At 56.8% G+C, this 16826-nt stretch overlaps 6 protein-coding genes across 6 annotated transcripts; 3 read left to right on the top strand and 3 right to left on the bottom strand.

Annotated features, from left to right (window-relative positions):
* Positions 1 to 230: 230 nt before the first annotated feature.
* On the top strand, positions 231 to 2187 carry ACO1O0_006573 (major facilitator superfamily domain-containing protein; the record flags this gene model as incomplete). The annotated part of the gene is made up of 4 exons (XM_083195959.1): positions 231 to 327; positions 385 to 501; positions 560 to 1814; positions 1866 to 2187. The coding sequence occupies 4 exons, from the start codon at positions 231 to 233 to the stop codon at positions 2185 to 2187; spliced, it is 1791 nt and encodes a 596-aa protein (XP_083048975.1).
* A 599-nt stretch (positions 2188 to 2786) lies between these two features.
* Positions 2787 to 4139, bottom strand: ACO1O0_006574 (F-box protein; the record flags this gene model as incomplete). Its single annotated transcript, XM_083195960.1, has 3 exons — positions 2787 to 2970; positions 3031 to 3221; positions 3327 to 4139. 3 exons carry the CDS (start codon positions 4137 to 4139, stop codon positions 2787 to 2789), a joined length of 1188 nt encoding a protein of 395 aa, XP_083048976.1.
* A 691-nt stretch (positions 4140 to 4830) lies between these two features.
* Positions 4831 to 5178, top strand: ACO1O0_006575 (RNA dependent RNA polymerase-domain-containing protein; the record flags this gene model as incomplete). Its single annotated transcript, XM_083195961.1, has 1 exon — positions 4831 to 5178. The coding sequence occupies one exon, from the start codon at positions 4831 to 4833 to the stop codon at positions 5176 to 5178; it is 348 nt and encodes a 115-aa protein (XP_083048977.1).
* Positions 5179 to 6267: 1089 nt separating this feature from the next.
* On the top strand, positions 6268 to 7896 carry ACO1O0_006576 (Alpha/Beta hydrolase protein; the record flags this gene model as incomplete). Its single annotated transcript, XM_083195962.1, has 1 exon — positions 6268 to 7896. The coding sequence occupies one exon, from the start codon at positions 6268 to 6270 to the stop codon at positions 7894 to 7896; it is 1629 nt and encodes a 542-aa protein (XP_083048978.1).
* A 127-nt stretch (positions 7897 to 8023) lies between these two features.
* Positions 8024 to 9830, bottom strand: ACO1O0_006577 (GMC family oxidoreductase; the record flags this gene model as incomplete). The annotated part of the gene is made up of 3 exons (XM_083195963.1): positions 8024 to 8970; positions 9022 to 9735; positions 9794 to 9830. The coding sequence occupies 3 exons, from the start codon at positions 9828 to 9830 to the stop codon at positions 8024 to 8026; spliced, it is 1698 nt and encodes a 565-aa protein (XP_083048979.1).
* Positions 9831 to 10699: 869 nt separating this feature from the next.
* ACO1O0_006578 (uncharacterized protein) lies at positions 10700 to 11940 on the bottom strand (the record flags this gene model as incomplete). Its single annotated transcript, XM_083195964.1, has 2 exons — positions 10700 to 11190; positions 11259 to 11940. 2 exons carry the CDS (start codon positions 11938 to 11940, stop codon positions 10700 to 10702), a joined length of 1173 nt encoding a protein of 390 aa, XP_083048980.1.
* Between the last annotated feature and the right edge of the window lie 4886 nt (positions 11941 to 16826).

The following is a 16826-nucleotide window of genomic DNA, read 5'->3' on the forward strand; positions in this document are numbered from 1 at the left end:
CTTCTTACATCACCATTCGTCCATTGATAAAGGGGAACATGTTTGCAGAAGGCGCAGCCCAGCATGTGAAAATGGGCGAAAAGGAACTTGCGACCGCACAAAATTTTGCTTCATCTCCTCAACGGCCTTGATCGAGTTTCCTGATGCTCAGGATTCGCCAAATTCCACAGACCGGCTCGTTTTCTCCAGTGTTGCCCGTCCCTACGGTCGTTGTTGTTGACCACGCCTAAATGTCGTTGGCTCAGCATGTGACACAGTCCCAGGGCTTCGACTACCAGAGTCCGACCGGTGTCAGGGATTTCCAGGAACCTCGCCGCAGGAGCCATGGTACTCGAGGGCCCCAAAGCCCTCTCTCGCCACGGTCCTTGTCTGCACAGCCTGTAGATGTAGAGCGCAGGCCATCTGCGTGGCGACGATTGAGCTACGCTCCGGTCGACTTCGCCCAGGACCAGCGTGGTCCTCATCGCGCTGCCTATAAGGTTTCGAACCTCAAACGGGCTGGTGAGTGAGTTTCTGATAGCAATTGAAGGCTATGGCTGACCCCGTGACCCTGTGACAGCCCAAGTTGCGGTCGGAGTGGTAGCCTGCTGGTTATGTTCCGGCATCGTCTTCGGCTTTGCGGCTCTGAAGCCCATTCTCATAGCTGAAGGCGTTTATAGACATCTCTGCCCCAACGACGGCAATTCCGAATTTTTCACCAATAATCATGGAGACTTGTCCTCACAAATTCCCTGCAAAGAGCAGGACATGCGACTCAATCTCTTCTTTGTCCTGGCTTCCACCAGCGGAAACACGACTTGTTTAGTGGCTGGCGCCAGCCTCGATCGCTTTGGGAGACGGTTCTGCTGGATCCTCGGGAGTATGCTCATTTCAACGGGCCTCTTGCTCATGGGAACATCATTTGCGATACCCGGGTTTGATGGATACATTGCGGCCAACATCATCCTCGCTTTTGGAGGCACGTACCTGTTCGTTTCCACCTTCGAGCTGGCCAATGCATTCCCTAAATATTCAGGCCTGGTGGTGGCTCTTGTGACTGGAGCATTTGATGCCTCTGCCGCCGTCTTCTTCTTCTACCGCCTCGCCTACGAAGCAACGGATGGCCGGTTCTCCCCCGAGAAATTCTTCTACGGTTATCTCATCGTCCCATTCCTCATCCTGGTTGCAGAAATCTGGCTCATGCCAGCTAACAGCTATCACACGATGCCAGAGCTGGATGAGAAGATCGAGAAGGCGAAAGACTACACACGAGATGTGCATGATTCAGATGATGACATTGTCGACGGGGGAGAACTGATACGTGTCCGTAGCCGCCGCGCCTCCATCCGCCAGGCCAAGCTGGATAAGATTGAGGGAGTTACAGGGGATGAAGAGTGCAGGCTGAAGAGAGTCAAGACGGAGGAGGATCGACAAGAGGCCAGCGGGGCGTGGGGCGTGCTCCACGGAGTGCCCCTCGACCAGCAAATGCGGTCACCGTGGTACCTCCTCATGCTTTTGCTGACTTCGATCCAAATGTTCCGAATGAACTACTTCATCGCCACGCTGAGAAATCAATACATTTTCATGCTAGGTTCGGAGGCCTCTGCAAAGAAGATCAACGATTTCTTTGACGTCGCGCTGCCAGTTGGAGGTGTTGCGGCGACCCCTGTCATTGGTGTTCTTCTCAACGATTTCAGCCTGGCGACTATTTCCGCTTCACTGACCGTCTTCATTTTAGCGATTGGGCTTTTCAACTGCCTGCCATATGCCTGGGCAGGATACGTGACGGTGGTGGCCTTTGTGCTGTTCCGTCCTCTCTACTACTCGGCCATGTCGTGAGTTTTGCCACCCACCACTGACGAATCCATATCTCACGCAATCTGCAGGGACTACGCCGCCAAAGTGTTTGGGTTCGAGACGTTTGGTCGTATTTACGGAACCATCATATGCATCGCGGGTTTGACCAACTTTGCACAGTCTGGCCTCGACGCGCTTACGTACGGCCCCCTGGACGGCAACCCGGTGCCCATCAACATTGCACTGGGCGTCTCGGGAGGGATTGTCGGCATCTCTCTGACAGCATATATATATGTCAACGGTAGGGTGTTTGTTAAGCGTCAAAAAGCAGAGATTGAGGCGGACGACGAGAGACGGCGGTTGCTTGACGGGGGTGGACAGGGGTATGGGACGAGCACGCAGGGTGTCTGAAGAGCGTAGATCTAGGCAAGAAGATAGTTAGAATGTCAAATCGGTATTTTCTATATTCACTCTTTGCCCGGTATCATTCTTTTTGTGGAACATGCTGTCGACTTGTGACAGCCTCATCATGGGAAGCTTCTGCTGTCCCCTCTCTTAATAGCCACTCGGGCATCAATGGCAGCATCAAAACTAGACCAGGGATATGAGACCCCCTAGTTGGGTAGTGGAAATCCTCTACGCAGATGCTCCGTCAGTGATGCCGCCTCCCAGTCTAAGGTCTCCGGCGTCGCCAATGTCCCCACAAAGACTTACACCGCCATCGAAGCTTCACCTGGCGTTGAAACATGCTGAATTAGATGGTAGCAGGCGGCGCGGCAATTTACCCCCGGCAAGTAACAGAATCCCCGATTGGCCTGGCCCTCGATCACTGAGGTGCATCGCGTGTCCCGGAGTTGATGTCATCATGGCCCCTTGGATCTTTGAAGTCATGGTCTGTGTTATTACTTTTGTGGGGGGAAAGAAGCTGTGATTCAAAGTTTTTGATTACCATGTACGTACAACCATCAATACAGCTGCTCTATCAATAATATTCACGTATCCTTGACACATTATCCTTGCCCGTCCGGGATATAGCCTAGCTTCAGAATCCGCGGGTCAACCCAGCATATGAGAAACAGGAGCAGTACGCGGAGCGGCTTGCTCCAGGCAGGCATTCCAGGTCCGCCGTACCTCCAGGGTTTGTACTTGAAGACTATGGAGAGGATTCCCAGAAGATCTAGGAACCGGATACATCTAATGCACGAGTGTTAGCATGCGGAAGGGGTGGGGGGGTTTTCTCTGAAGGGAGCATACATATTGGCCAGCGCCACTGCCACCATAATCACCGGAGGCCACCGGAATCTGTTCCGGAGAATCATTTCGAGCAGGGCGAACCAGTTGAAGACCATTGCCATGCGGCAGAAGACGATGCTGCGCGAGGGCCCGCTCGTGGGAGTGAGGACCGCGGCCCCGACGTCAATGGTGAACCACAGGAAGAAGACCATCTAGTGAGCGAAGAGAAGAGGCGGTTCAGTCAGTTCCTTTTTTTTTTTGTTTATTTTGAGTAGAAGAAACATGAGTAAGTAAAAAAGGGGAGGGGGGTCACTGACAAGCGGATAGACGACGCCGGCCCAGGACGGGATACGCGGATGCGTGTAGAACTGCGCACCGATGAAGAGGGACCCCCCCAGGGCCAGGATTGTCGACACTGTCCACTTGGCCTTGAAGGCCCTCCAGCAGCGCTCATAGGCACCCTCACAGGTCCCCGGGTGGAAGGGCCCCAGGGTGGGCACGCCGCCGAAGATGGGCACGCCGCACCAGCGGCACACGGCGGCCGGGCCCTCGAGCTCGTCGCGCGCGGGGAGGTACTGGTTGTGGACGCTGATGCGGCGGCTCCGGCGGGCGCAGGCGATGCACACCGAGGACAGTGGGACGTTGCGGATCCAGGGGATGTAGTCGTTGATGACGGCGTCGGAGAGCTCCGGGAAGGTCTGGAGGCAGACGTGGCAGGTGAGCTTCATGTCGAGGAACGCGGCGTCGTGGTCGCGGTACGAGGCGCGCAGGGCCGAGAAGGTGCAGATGTTGTACAGGGCGCTGCAGGTGGTGCGCAGGCGGAGGGCGTCACCCCAGGGGAGGAAGCGCAGGATGTAGGTGATGATCTCGGGAGGGAGGAGGGTGATGAGGAGGCATTCTTTGTCTTGTCTGCGGCGAGAGTGGAGGACCAGGTCGAGTCTGGACGGTCCGTGGCGTGTAAGTCGGGGGGAGGAGGGGGAGGAGGAGGAGACGGGAGTCGAGATCGGGGACACGTGTCTGCTAGGCCAGGTCCAGGGGCTGCCGTCCTCAAGTTGGGCTCGGTTGATGCATCGCCGTGGTCCTATCCTGCAGCGCCGGGGATACTTGATGGCGTCGAGGTTACGGACCATTGTGTCAACAACGTCAAGGAGTCTAAATCAAGGAACATGAATTCCAGGAGGCTCGGAGGGGGGAAGGGGGACGGCTGGCGGAAGACGCATTCTGTGGTTTTATTCGGCTCGGGCCATTAATAGCATTATTCTATATAAAGTGTACACAAAGTCTAGGCCGGGTCTTACCAGAGCCTCTTACCTTATTTATGAGCAGTATTATTATGTCGTGGACGTTGCCCAACAAGCCTCTCCAATCATATGTCAGCCACCAACTTACAGCTTGGACAGCTTGGACAGCAGCATCAAACACAAGCAATGGCTCTCCTCTCCCCCATTTATCTACTACATCATCGATGCCTTTATGCTACAGAAATCCAGACCTCGACTTCCTATTATCACCTCATCACCTCATCGCCTCATCGCCTCATCGCCTCATCGCCTCATCGCCAGCGTCATCTGCCTCTACTGGCCCCCGCTCGCACCTACAAACCCCCCTCCCTCCCCATACACATCCATCCCTTTTGACAGACCATTCAGTTCACGCATCGGAAACGACGCAGCCAGCACCCTGAAGCTCTGCAGCTCGCCCGTCCCATGATACGACAGCACGTCCTTTGGCGGCTTCTTGACGCACCCAGCATGAACACATGCTAGGCACACCTCAATCAACTTGTTCGGGTCGTTGCCCCCACTTCCATGGATCACATCGATGATCCAGGCCGTGACGCGGTCAGTCTCATCGCGCAGCTTGATGTTGGCGTCCCGCTGGCGGCGCGCGCGTCTGGCTGCCTCGCTTGTTGAGTGCAAAACCCGCGCCGTCCTGCACGGGCCTGAGCCCGAGAGCAAGAACCGCATCCTGCGCAACTTCCCGCGCTTCACCGACTTCTTCCTACGGTGCCTGTTCTGCGACGACAACGGACAGGACCTGGCCTTCAACCCCAACGTGGCCAACGACGCCGTCTACGAGCGCTACCGCCGGGTGCTGCGTGAGGGCATGCAGGTCGCAGGGCGTCGCTTCAGCTTCCTGGGCTTCTCGCACTCGTCGCTGCGCTCATGAGGGTATGACCCCCTGCGCTCCCACTTGGACGTTTGCGCACTGCCCTGCTGGCACCGTACGGTCTCCGGGATGGGCCCTGCAGGAAGCCGGACGGGCGCTAGCAAAGTAGATTAGCAGTCGGGTCGATGCAGCAGCATGTATACTTTGTATGCACATGTAAGTGGTCATGCACAGCTATGCGAGTATGTAGGCGTGGTGGCGGACAAAGGCGGCTGTATCTGTGGGGTAAGAGGCCGAGCCGAATTCAGTCAATTGACAATGACCGGGGCCAGCCTTGCGATTCCAGGGGTCCTCCACCTTCGGTCAGGGTCGATCGGCCCCGGTCGAGCGGCCAATGGAGCGGAGCCGGAGGCATCCGGAGGACGGAGGGGCTACCCTGTATGACATCCGGGGACCTTCCGGGGTTCTTTCGAGGGGCCACTGGGTCATGAAATGGCTGTGATGCGCCACTAAATAAACCCTTGGGATGCTTGGGATCGTATCCGATAATTATATCTTTGCTGATGCTGGGGTTTAGACGTAGCTTCTAGTGGTGACACAGCCTAGAACTGACTACCGGGACCAGGAGGATGGGGCGATCCATGGAGCATCGGTAGGTGGAAAGAAGAATGGCAGCAGAATGGTGTTTCCAAGGTTACCATGAAGACGTTGGGATGAATGACTAAACAATATTTTGCTCCTACATGCCTAGTACCTACTACACCCTCATTGACCACGGATACCAATACTACTATAACTTGTGCTACCCTGGAGGCTCGGTGGGTGGCTTAACGTGGGGTAGCATAAGATACTACGGATAGTGGGTAAATGTTTATCAGGCCGAGCCATTCGGAGAGCCATTTGCCGAGCTTCGCTCCGTTTCCTTCTCCCACTGTCCCTCAGACTCCACTCTCCTCCACCCCCACCATCCACCACCAGCACCACCACAAACAATGTGAAGCCTCATCATTCATCCGGTGGCCGGACCACTGGCATCGACCATCCAGCATTTCTTGCATTTCTTGACCTTCTTGACCTTCTTGTCCCTCTCTGCAAGAGTCTCCTGAGCACTCCAACAGACAGCCCCCTCACCCTCTGCCCACCGACACCATGGCGCCCCCCGGCATCCTCCTCGTCACCATGCAGCCAAAGCCTGCGCTGCCCCTGGACCAGTTCCACGAGTGGTACAACAACGAGCACGGCCCGACCCGCCTGCGCATGCCCGACATCTTCTCCAACGGCCTGCGCTACCGTGCCACCGACGCCGAGACCCCCGAGTACATGGCCGTCTACGACGTCACCTCGATGCACCACCTCGAGACCGACCGCTACACCACCCTGCGTGCCAACCGCTCCCAGCGCGAGGCCGCCACCATCGCCCAGGTCGACGTCGTGCGCTACTTCTACGACCTGCTGCACACCAAGCAGGCCCAGGACTTTGCCGGGCCCGAGCACCTGACCGACGCCGAGGCCCTCGGCCGTGTTGCAGTTGCTGTGCAAATCACCCCGACCGACGCCCCCGGAGCCGCCGACGCATACACCAAGTGGTACACCGAGGAGCACGCCGAGATGCTGTCCAGGGTCCCCGGGTGGCTGCGCTCGCGCCTCTTCAAGACGTCGTCGCTCGAGGCCAACGGGCCCAAGGACGCCTTCTTCGCCCTGCACGATTACGCCGCCATCAACGGCCTGGGCGGGCCCGAGCACAGGGCCTCCATGGACACGCCCTGGCGCACCGACGTCTTCGGCAAGTACGTCGCCTCCAAGGGCCGCCGCACCTACTCCCTCTTCTACGTGTTCGGCCCCGCGCCCCGCGAGCTGTCCTCGCTGTCCAGGCTCCCTGCCTCGGCGGGCTTCACCTCAGCCGACGGCAAGACGACCACGACGCCCGGCCCCGGAGCCGCCGTCGTCAGCTCCAACATCACGACGCCGGACTCCCTGTCGATCCCCTACCGCCTCGAGGGCAACCCGGACCCGGGAGCGCCCACCGTCGCCTTCTGCAACTCCCTCCTGACCTCGCTGCACATGTGGGACCCCCTCGTCGCCATCCTCAAGAAGCACCGCCCGGACCTGCGCATCCTGCGGTACGACACGCGCGGGCGCCACGCCGTGCCTGCCCCCCCTCGCGCGGCCACGCTCGACACCGTCACGGCGGACCTGGCGGCCGTGCTGGACGCGCTGCGCATCCCTAGGCTGGACGTGCTGGTGGGCGTGTCCATGGGCGGGGCCACGACCCTCAGCTTCGCGCTGCGGCACCCGGGCCGGGTGGGCAGGTTCGTGGCGTGCGATTTCAATGTGACGAGCAGCGCGGCCAATACGCAGGCGTGGAGGGAGCGCATCGCGATGGCGCGCGGGGACAACGGCGAGGGCATCAAGACGCTGGCGGGGCAGACGGTGGCGCGGTGGTTCCACCCGTCGACGATGGAGAAGGATGGGGGCGCGGTGGCGCGGTGGATGACGGACATGGTGGCGGGCAACGACGTCGAGGGCTTCGCGCACAGCTGCACGGCGCTGTGGGACTACGACCTGAAGGCGGGGATGGGGGCGTGCGAGGTGCCCGGGCTGTTCGTCGTGGGCGAGGGGGATGGCAAGGGGGCGCTGGTCAGGGCCATGGATGGGTTCCGGGGCCTGCTGGGGGGTGGTGATGGGGCCGCGGAGCTGAGGGTCGTGCCGAATGCGGGCCATCTGCCCATGTGCGAGGAGCCGGAGAAGTTCTGGGAGGCCATCGAGAGCTTTCTATAGACCGTTGGGGGGTCATGCAGATGTAGATGGGGAAAGTAACAGAGTAGACAGAGGAGTAGACGGCAGCAGCATTGACTGAAACCTCGCCTCCCAAGCAATCAGCCAACAGAACTTGAACTCCCCATCCCTACGCAAGGCCATACTCGGCAGTCATCTTCTCCGCACACGTCATGCCCGTCACGTACGCCGCCGCCTGCACATGCCCACTCGGCAGCACCGGCACGACGCTCATATCCGCCACGCGCAGGCCCTCGACCCCGACAAGCCGGAACTCGCTGTCCACCGCCGCATCCTGATCCCCAGCCTTGCCCATCTTGACCGTCCCCATCATGTGCCAGCTCGACGCCACCGTCTGCCGCCAGTACGCCAGCAGATCCTCGTCCGTGTCGCCCTTGGGCCCCGCCAGCGTCGCGACATTGTCCCGCGCGAAGCCCTCGTGGCGCGCCATGCGCAGCGCCGCGCGCAGCGCGTCGACGGCCACGCGCCGGTCGAACGGGTGGGACAGGAAGCGCGGGTCGAAGCGCAGGGGCACGCGCGGGTCGGCGGACTGCAGGGTGACGGCGCCGCGGGCCTGGTTGTTGTAGGGGAAGACGAGGAGGCAGGCGTAGTTGAGGCTGTCGCGGGGGAAGTCGGGGATGAACCAGTGCATGGGGCAGTGGGTGAGGAGCTCGTAGTGGGGGACGGTCGGGGCGGAGAGGTAGGCCCGCTCGCTGGGGGTCAGGTCGTTGAACTCGGCCGTGGAGGGCAGGTGGTCGAGCTTGAAGAAGCCGATGCCCAGCTCGCAGGCGAACTTGGCCCAGGGCCCCGTGCCGTCGCGCTTCCACTGGTCGAGGGCGGCGTCCATGGCGGCCTGGTCGCCGTAGAAGGGGCCGCGGTCGGTGGCCCCCGGAGAGCGGGCGTAGACGAGGGGGCAGAAGCTGTGGTCGCGCAGGTTCTGGCCGATGGATGGCTGGTCCAGGACGAGGGGGATGGCGAACTGCTCGAGCTGGGCGCGGGGGCCGATGCCGGAGTGCATGAGGATCCGCGGGTTGTTGAGGGAGCCGGCGCAGAGGATGACTTCTTTGGAGGCGAGGACTGGGGGTTGTTAGCAGGTCACGATGGGTGAAGTGGTGTGGTGATGCTCACACTGCTTGCCGTTGGACTCGACGCCAATGGCCTTGGTGCCCTCCAGGACGAGGCGCTGCACAGGAGACCCCGTCATGATGGTCAGGTTGTCAGGGACGGGCGTCAGCAGGTCGTTGGCCGTGGACCGCCGCCCGCCGGTGCTCGAGTTGATGAGGACCGACATGCCCAGAGGGTTACCCGAGTTGTGATCAGGATTCAGGGGGAAGCCGGCCTCCTCGAAGAGGTCGAGCGTGGACGGGAGGTCCCTCTCCCACTCCGCAGCGAAACCAACATGGAGGGGACCCTCGGTTCCATGATCATCGGGGTTCGGGGCTGCGTATTTCTTGTCGATTCCTTCTGGGAGCTCCCCGTGGAACGTCTCGAGGCTGTTGAAGCGCGCCTTGATCTTCTCCCAGCGAAAATCATCGTCGCCCACGACACGAGCCCACTCCTCGTAGTCGTCACGGGCACCGCGGGTGTAGACGCCAAAGTTGATGGCGCTGGACCCGCCGAGGCCCTTGCCCCTCGAGTAGTCCAGCTCGCGGTTGTCGCAGTGCTCCTGGGGCGCCGTCTTGTACCCCCAGTTCAGGTCCTGGTTCATAAACGTGAGCCAGCGCTGGCCGTCGACGCGCAGGCTGTGGTCGTCGTTGGGGCCGCCCGCCTCGAGGAGCAGGATGCTGGGCTTCTTGGGCGACTTGGCGAGGCCGGCTGCGAGGGCGCTGCCCGAGGGGCCGGCTGTGGGGGTCTCATAGTTAGGGCTGAGGGGGGTTAGGAGGTTTCTAGCTATACTTACCTCCGACAATGATAAAGTCGAATGCTGGTGGAGCCATTTCAGGGGGTGGGGTGCAGTGTATATCGAACGGGGGATGGTGTTCTCAGAGAGGGAGGCTGGCAGACCCCTCTCGAGTTTATATTCGTCCCGACCTCAGAGGTTCTGCTATGACGATTTGATAAATGTCTCAAGGTTAAGCCCCCGCAACCAACCTTGGCACTAGAGAGGGGGGGGGAGCTTCTCGAACGACTCAAGTGGTTCACCGCCTCTGACACGACTGCACGAGACCCGTCCCGAACTACCGATACTTGTGGCCCTCATGCAGTGCCTGGCAGCTTGGTTCCTGTGTTACCGGCCTCAGGGCGACCCTATAGGCTATGAATACCGTGACACAGACTAGCCTATCCACATATATTTGGCCTATCCACATACATTCTGTATTAGGAAATCATTTGCAACCGCTAGTTAACCCTGGCGTGTGGGTTGGTGGATCCAGCCGGCCGACATAATTACCTTGGCGTGGCTTGCTCATCACCAATGGCAGTACATTGTTAGAGCAAATATTTAACAAGCTTCACTTGTCAAGGCTCGTTCTGCTTGGTATACTGATCGTTTAATCACCTCGTCATTTGCGTCCCTAATCTACGTCCCAAGTTCGGCGTTGCCGGATATAGAGTCCAAAGAATCCAAGCATAGATCCAATAATGGCCCATGTGCAAAAAAACAAAAAAAATAAGATTAAAACTCCAAAAGACTCTTCCTAGACAAAAGTCCAAAGATTCCGAATCCAAATCCAGCAATACCTCGTGCCCTGGCAACGGACAGCCAAAGGAGCAAAAGCCCTCCCGTCATCTCCGTACGTGTCTATTTGCAAAGCCACGCATCCCAAGTCCCATAACCCAACCCCATGTTCCAGCTAGCCCCAACTCATCCGCCGGAGTCGCGCAAACGAACAGCTAAATTGAACTGATATCCATCCAACTTGCCCGACCCAAAGTCGAGCCCAGATGATCCGTTCATGCTGCCCGTGTCAGACTGCCCCCTCGCGTGTGCCTTCGCATGTTGCATCCTCCGCGTGAGACGGCGTCGCTTATGACGTCCATGACCGAGCCTTTCCTCCGCCCCCCGCTTGCTGAGGTTGCTGACCACCTCGTCTATGGCCATGACCGTCATCTTTCCCTGGTTCGCCGTCTTCTCCTTCTCCGGCTGAGGGTCCGACACGTCCCAATGGCAGCCCAGAAGACCGAACTTTACTCTCTGTGGACAGCCATTGTGGCAGAACTCGCTGGCTCTGGCGTAACTGACGTAGCTGTGTTGAATCCAGTTCACCATGTCCTGAACCCCGGGATTGATGTTCCACGCTGTGTCATCCGCCGAGTAGAATGTTCGGTCCCGGGCACGAAAGGAGCGGGTGCATGCTAAGAGAATCAATCATTGTGAGTTTTTCTGATCCTTTTCTTTTTTACTCCTGGAGGGCTGTACGTACCCATGTTCAGCGACTCTTTCCGAACCTCGGAGTCCTCAGCCTTCTTCGGGAGCATCATGTAGTCGATGAACCACACCTCGTCGAGATCCGGGAAGCTGCGCGCAAGAAACTGGTACACATGGCGCGGGAGCACTGGCGGCCGCATCACAAGCCGTTGAGAATCAATGGAGCCTGGCCGGCGACCGCGCCTCCGGCCCAGCGTCCACTGGTGGCTGTAGCGCAGGGCCACCCGCCTGATATCCGCGAGCTCGGTGCTGTCGAAGGAGACGGGGAGGCCGCAGTTGGTCATGTAGAGCTCGTTGGGGAGGTAGCTGAGGCAGACGGCATCGCAGGTGCCGGCGAGCATGGTGGGTCCCCCGTAGGGCGTCAGACTGACAGTGTCGGGGTGGCCGGCGAGGAAGCACACAAATTCGAGCGTCATCTTGTCGACGCCGAGGAGTCGGTAAAGCTGCTCGCATACAACCACATGCTGCGAGATGTCCGCCTCGGGGTTGTTCTCCTCGCACCCCAGCCCGACCTTGAGGTGCTGCAGAAAAAAGTCTTCTGCGGCGTCCTCGGCGGCATTATACATTGGAGCATGGAGAGTGTTTGGCCACCACACGTTCGCGGCGTTCAGAAGGGCAAGGCCATTAACCTTGTAGAAGTGAATTCCTGGGTCATTAACGGTGGCATGCCATATCATTTGCTAGAGCTCCACAGGGAGCTCGAGGAAGCGGTGGAAGATTCCCGCATCGTGGGGGATCTTGAATTTGAGGGGACTCGCCATGCTGCCTGTGCTAGACCTGGAAAAGTCTAAGAGTATGTAAAAGGGAGAATAACAAGGGGTGTCCCTAGAGTAACAATGGATTAGTAGGGCCGGAACTATGAAACAGGAAAGAGGTGGCGGGTACTAGGTATGATAGGCCTAATGTGTGGGAAACCACTGGGTATAAAGGGAAGGGACCAGAAATAGAGAAGAAATTAATTGCTCAATGATTCATAATGCGAGGTTCAGTTGGATCCTCAATGTGGGCATGGGAAGTTGAAGGAAGTTGGAATTGATGTGGGCGAGAGTGGGAGAGAGCGAAGCGACCTTGAAATTTATAACAAGCCAACGCCACCAGCCAGCTTAATTCACTGGCGCCAGGGGTAACACCAGAATCTTGTGCGAATGGCTTAGAGTTAAATGTGAAAATATCTTAGACCTGTAACGGCTTGACTCAGCTCAGAGACGTGACTATAAAGGCATGTCCCCCCTAGAGGTGCATATGTTCACACGTTTCGTCTACCCATGGCCAGATCTTATCATGGGGAAGTGGGAGGCTTCTATTCTCAAATATAAAAACACACTCCCCTTTGAATATTCTGGGGCTGTCTTCCTCTACCTACGTGGCCTCCATGATTGTGCTTGCACGGCAATACTGAGACAAGGCTGCACCTATTCACTCGCCCCTTTATCCTCCACAGTCACGAATCGACTACCTGAAGAGCAAACATTCTGTGCTGTGACATTCCTTTGTGTTCTAAAACGACTGTAGACGTGAATCAATCTATCTGGGCTTTTGTAAAACTGCGCTTTGTGAAACCGTTAGGGACAGGGCTCCAGCCATTGGGACTTGCATGCGTCATGGACAGCTGACTGCCCGCCCTGCTACCCGAGGCAAGAGTGACAGATTAACTATGGCCATGAAGATAAAGTGTCCCCATCTATATAAACTTATACTCCCACAATATTTTGTGGGGGTGGGGCTGTTTTTTTTCGCCGCGCTCTTGAGTCGCTCTACGGAGTCTAAAAATGTGTCAGCCCCCTGGTTTTCCCCAACAGCTATTGATCACGTCGAACGTCTACTTTAAACCTGGTAACAGCGTTCTCAGAGCCCTGTTGGCTGATTTCAATCTCGAATCAGGGCTATGAACGAGTGTAGGCAGGAACCAGGTTGTTTGTGGTGAGACGGCGAGTCATACAGGGAAGAGCGTGGGAATCAGATCTCTTCGAGAAAGAGTAATGGAACTAAGTACCTACCTACCCAGCCAACCTGCAGAGAAAAACAACGCGCAGGCTGTCAGTTATCACCTCAAGCATCCGCGTTAAATAAGTGTTGATATGGTACCAAGGCAAGAGCAGCAGTTCTATCTATACCTTATCGAAAATCACTTCTTGGCTTCTTAGCTACGAACTGCACGCAACTCAAAAGAATCAACATCGCTAGCTGCACACCGATAACCAAAATTTACAAGCCCTAGAGCCCCTAGATTAACTTTTTTCCTACGATATGCAACAAGCTGCCACGATTTCCATTTCTTGCGAAACCCGGAGTTAGTCAGACGCCTCTGTTTCCGGTCGCATCTCGGCCCTCCTACCCGCCCCCGAATCGCACGGGCATGGGGGATCAATGGGCAAATGAATCGACATGTTTCGGGCATTCGACTTCAGCACCATCGGGACGGCCTTATACAATTCTTTCTGCATCGCCATCGTCGTGGGCATCACGGGTGGCCTGTTCGGCTTTTGGCTCTACGGAAGTGGATCGTGCCGCGAAGGGACGACCGAATGCTACCCATGGTGCCGATGTCCAGGGCTCCTGTGCAAGCTTATCTACAGCTTTTGCATGCGTCTCGTTCGTCGTCGTGGCAAGAAATCCCGTTGTGATGTTCCGGATCCAGACGCGGACGGCAATGCTTCCCAACCGGGACCACCTCAACCCGATCCCTCCTCGACCCAACCAGCCGATGGTGAAGATCCGACGTCACAACCGCGAGTTCCAAGTCCACATGATGGTGATGAACCCAATAACCCCACCAACCCTGCGGGTCCAAGCTCGATATTAGCGGATGATGAAGAGCCTGGCATAGCAATCCCTTTGGTAGAGCTCCGTCGCGCACCCAGGCCCCGTCGACGTCCTGGATCAGTTGTCACGAGCCAGCCTGGCTCGTTGGGCATGAATGTAGTCTGTAGAGGATGTGAAGAGTCTCACCAGCGGAAGGAAGAATGTCCCGATAGCTTGAACTCGGGAGAAGAGACATCCTGGAGTCCGAGATCAAGCCAAGAGAACCAGCGGGAGCTGGGGGAAAGGAATCGGCGGGACTTAGAGCGACAAGATCAGCAAGAGCCGGAGGAAGAGGTCCATCAGAAGTCGGAGGAGGAGAGAAGTGGAGATCTAGACAAAGAAAATTGTGATGCTGAGGAAGTAGAGCATGGCAATTCAGGCAAAGGCGAAGACGGGGCAGGGAAAGGGTAGCGCGGTGAGCTGAGCCTTGAGGCTGCCCCAGACTCATTGGGGGCGTCCTATGAGGCAAAGCCGGTCCCTACCAGCGACTGAACCGAAGCGATACCAAGAAATGCAACTAGCGGCTCGTAAATATTTACTGTGGCTGTTTTATAGAGATTCCCTAGCTAGTTGGCGATCGGGTTTCTTCAACGGCGTGCGTCGAGGCCAGATGGTGGGGGGATGCTTGCGTCGTGCCTGAGAGAATGCATCAATACAACCAAGGCCCAAGGCTGGAAAATAATCTAACCAAAGTAGGAGACAGGGTGCCAAGACCCAAACTCTGGCCAAATGCTCGTTTTGGCGCCATACAGGTCTTTGATTGGTGGAGGGGGGGCCACCACACACCCCCAGGAGTGGCCGTATAGTGCACCATTCTGCCTCACCGCTCACGGGAAGACGCTATGGTAATCGGCTCAGATGGGTCCTAAGGGTTATGTCCTGCTTTTTTTCGGCCTCAAATTCTCGGAGGACGCAACCATGGGACAACAACGCCGCCACTTTCATTCAGGGAAAACAAAGTAGAAAACATTCAATTTATCATTATCTAAAGTGCAACGCATGATCCCATACTCCCCCTCTTGAGTTTTTCGTAGGCTGATACAAGGTCCAAGGAGATACACTGTAAGTCAACCGTCATTTATGCCAAGGCAGCTTGAATATACTGCCCGCGAGCACCCACCAAGGACGACCACATGAGCTAGCCATATGGACGTTGTCTCCCTTGCTCTGAATACTCCAGAACTTAACCCCATCATGATAACCCACAGCTACCGCGCGCTCTGGGCAGAGTGATTGATTAGAGTATCGATGACGAGTCCTCCGGTTGCTCGCCTTCGAATATGTCAGCATCCTTATGCACACTTCAATGTTTCTTGACCCGTACCTTGTTTTAATCCGTCAATGTTCTCACTCGGTTGGAGGCAGCTTTGGCTCGATAGACGTTATAATGGCGCTCATACGGCGCTGCGCCTCCGCCTTGGATCGGGGAGCGTGACCAGGAGGGCTACCAAGGTCTCTCATATAGCATTCGAGATTGTACGGAAGATCCTCAAATACCGGATGGAGCGAGGAATGGTTGTTGTCGGTTCCCGCGGGGAGCTCCTGGGCCACCTGCGAAGCTCTGATGCGGTACGCGATTAGCCCGGATGAGGTCTCAGTCAAAGAAGACAGTATTCCATTCAATTTCTAGGGCTGTTGTTGAATAGAGTAATATGGAAAGGATATCTTACTGAGGTGATGCAGCAACGTGCCGCGTGCTGCTTTGCGGAGAGTCCTTCGTCATAGCGAAATGGAACGACGGCGTCGGGTGCTGAGATACTAGTATGAGTAGATGCAGCTAGACCAATGCTGTGTTGTTGACCTACAACCAACGCAAGGAGAGTCCGGACTAGAAAAGAGAGGTGGTATAACCTTGGATGTGTATGAAGAAGAATGATACTAAAGGCTAAGGATGAGGAGAAAACTGCTTTTATAGTTATGTGCGAGGCAAGAGAGCGATGGGTCGTCAGGTACCGAATAGAACAAGACTATACCTCTCACTACAACGCCCCCCTCCCGCCCCCCCTTTCACCCAATATGGCAAAGTAGTGGGTCTGGCAACTCCCCCAATATGGCAAAGTAGTGGGTCTGGCAACTCCCCCGATATGGCAAAGTAGTGGGTCTGGCAACTCCCCCGATATGGTAAAGTAGTGGGTCTGGCAACTCCCCCGATATGGTAAAATACTGGGCCTGGCCACTCCCCTCTGGAACTCGACACTTCACTCCGTCAACATCCACCTCCGGGATGAAAAGGAATCGCTCGATTTCAGCCAACAAAGGCTTCCTTCGTCTAGACTTTTTGGCCCCCATAGGGCCTCCAGCGATAGCAAATCACACTCCACCTAATTATAGTACCTTTTCGCTCAAGTTCGCACCAGGTTCAGCCCATCTAGTCACTTTGATAACATGAAGCAATTCCTGGACTCGATCCTGCCGGTCGCCCGCCAACCTGGAACTTCAGAATACAGCTTAAGTCTGAGTCTCAGCTATCCAGGTCTCTTGACACTGTCAAATAAGCCTTGCACCCACGCCTCAACACACCAGTGCCCGTTCGACTGCCACACGTATATTGTAATCTTTACCTCTTTTAGGCCGGATTCCAACCCTCCATCATAAGAGAATAGCGCAGCCAAGGTAGTTTACGGAGTAGTCGTGCCTGAGTTTGTAGGAACCAACCCCACCCCCCTTTCAACGCCACATACGCATACAAATAGAAGCCTTCATAGTCATAACAGTTGACCACGAGAAACCTTTTGCCCTTTCTTGTCTCACCACTCCAAGC

Source organism: Amphichorda felina (assembly GCF_050947745.1).
Source record: "Amphichorda felina strain 45539 chromosome Unknown scaffold_6, whole genome shotgun sequence".
NCBI classification, from domain to species: Eukaryota; Fungi; Ascomycota; class Sordariomycetes; order Hypocreales; family Bionectriaceae; genus Amphichorda; species Amphichorda felina.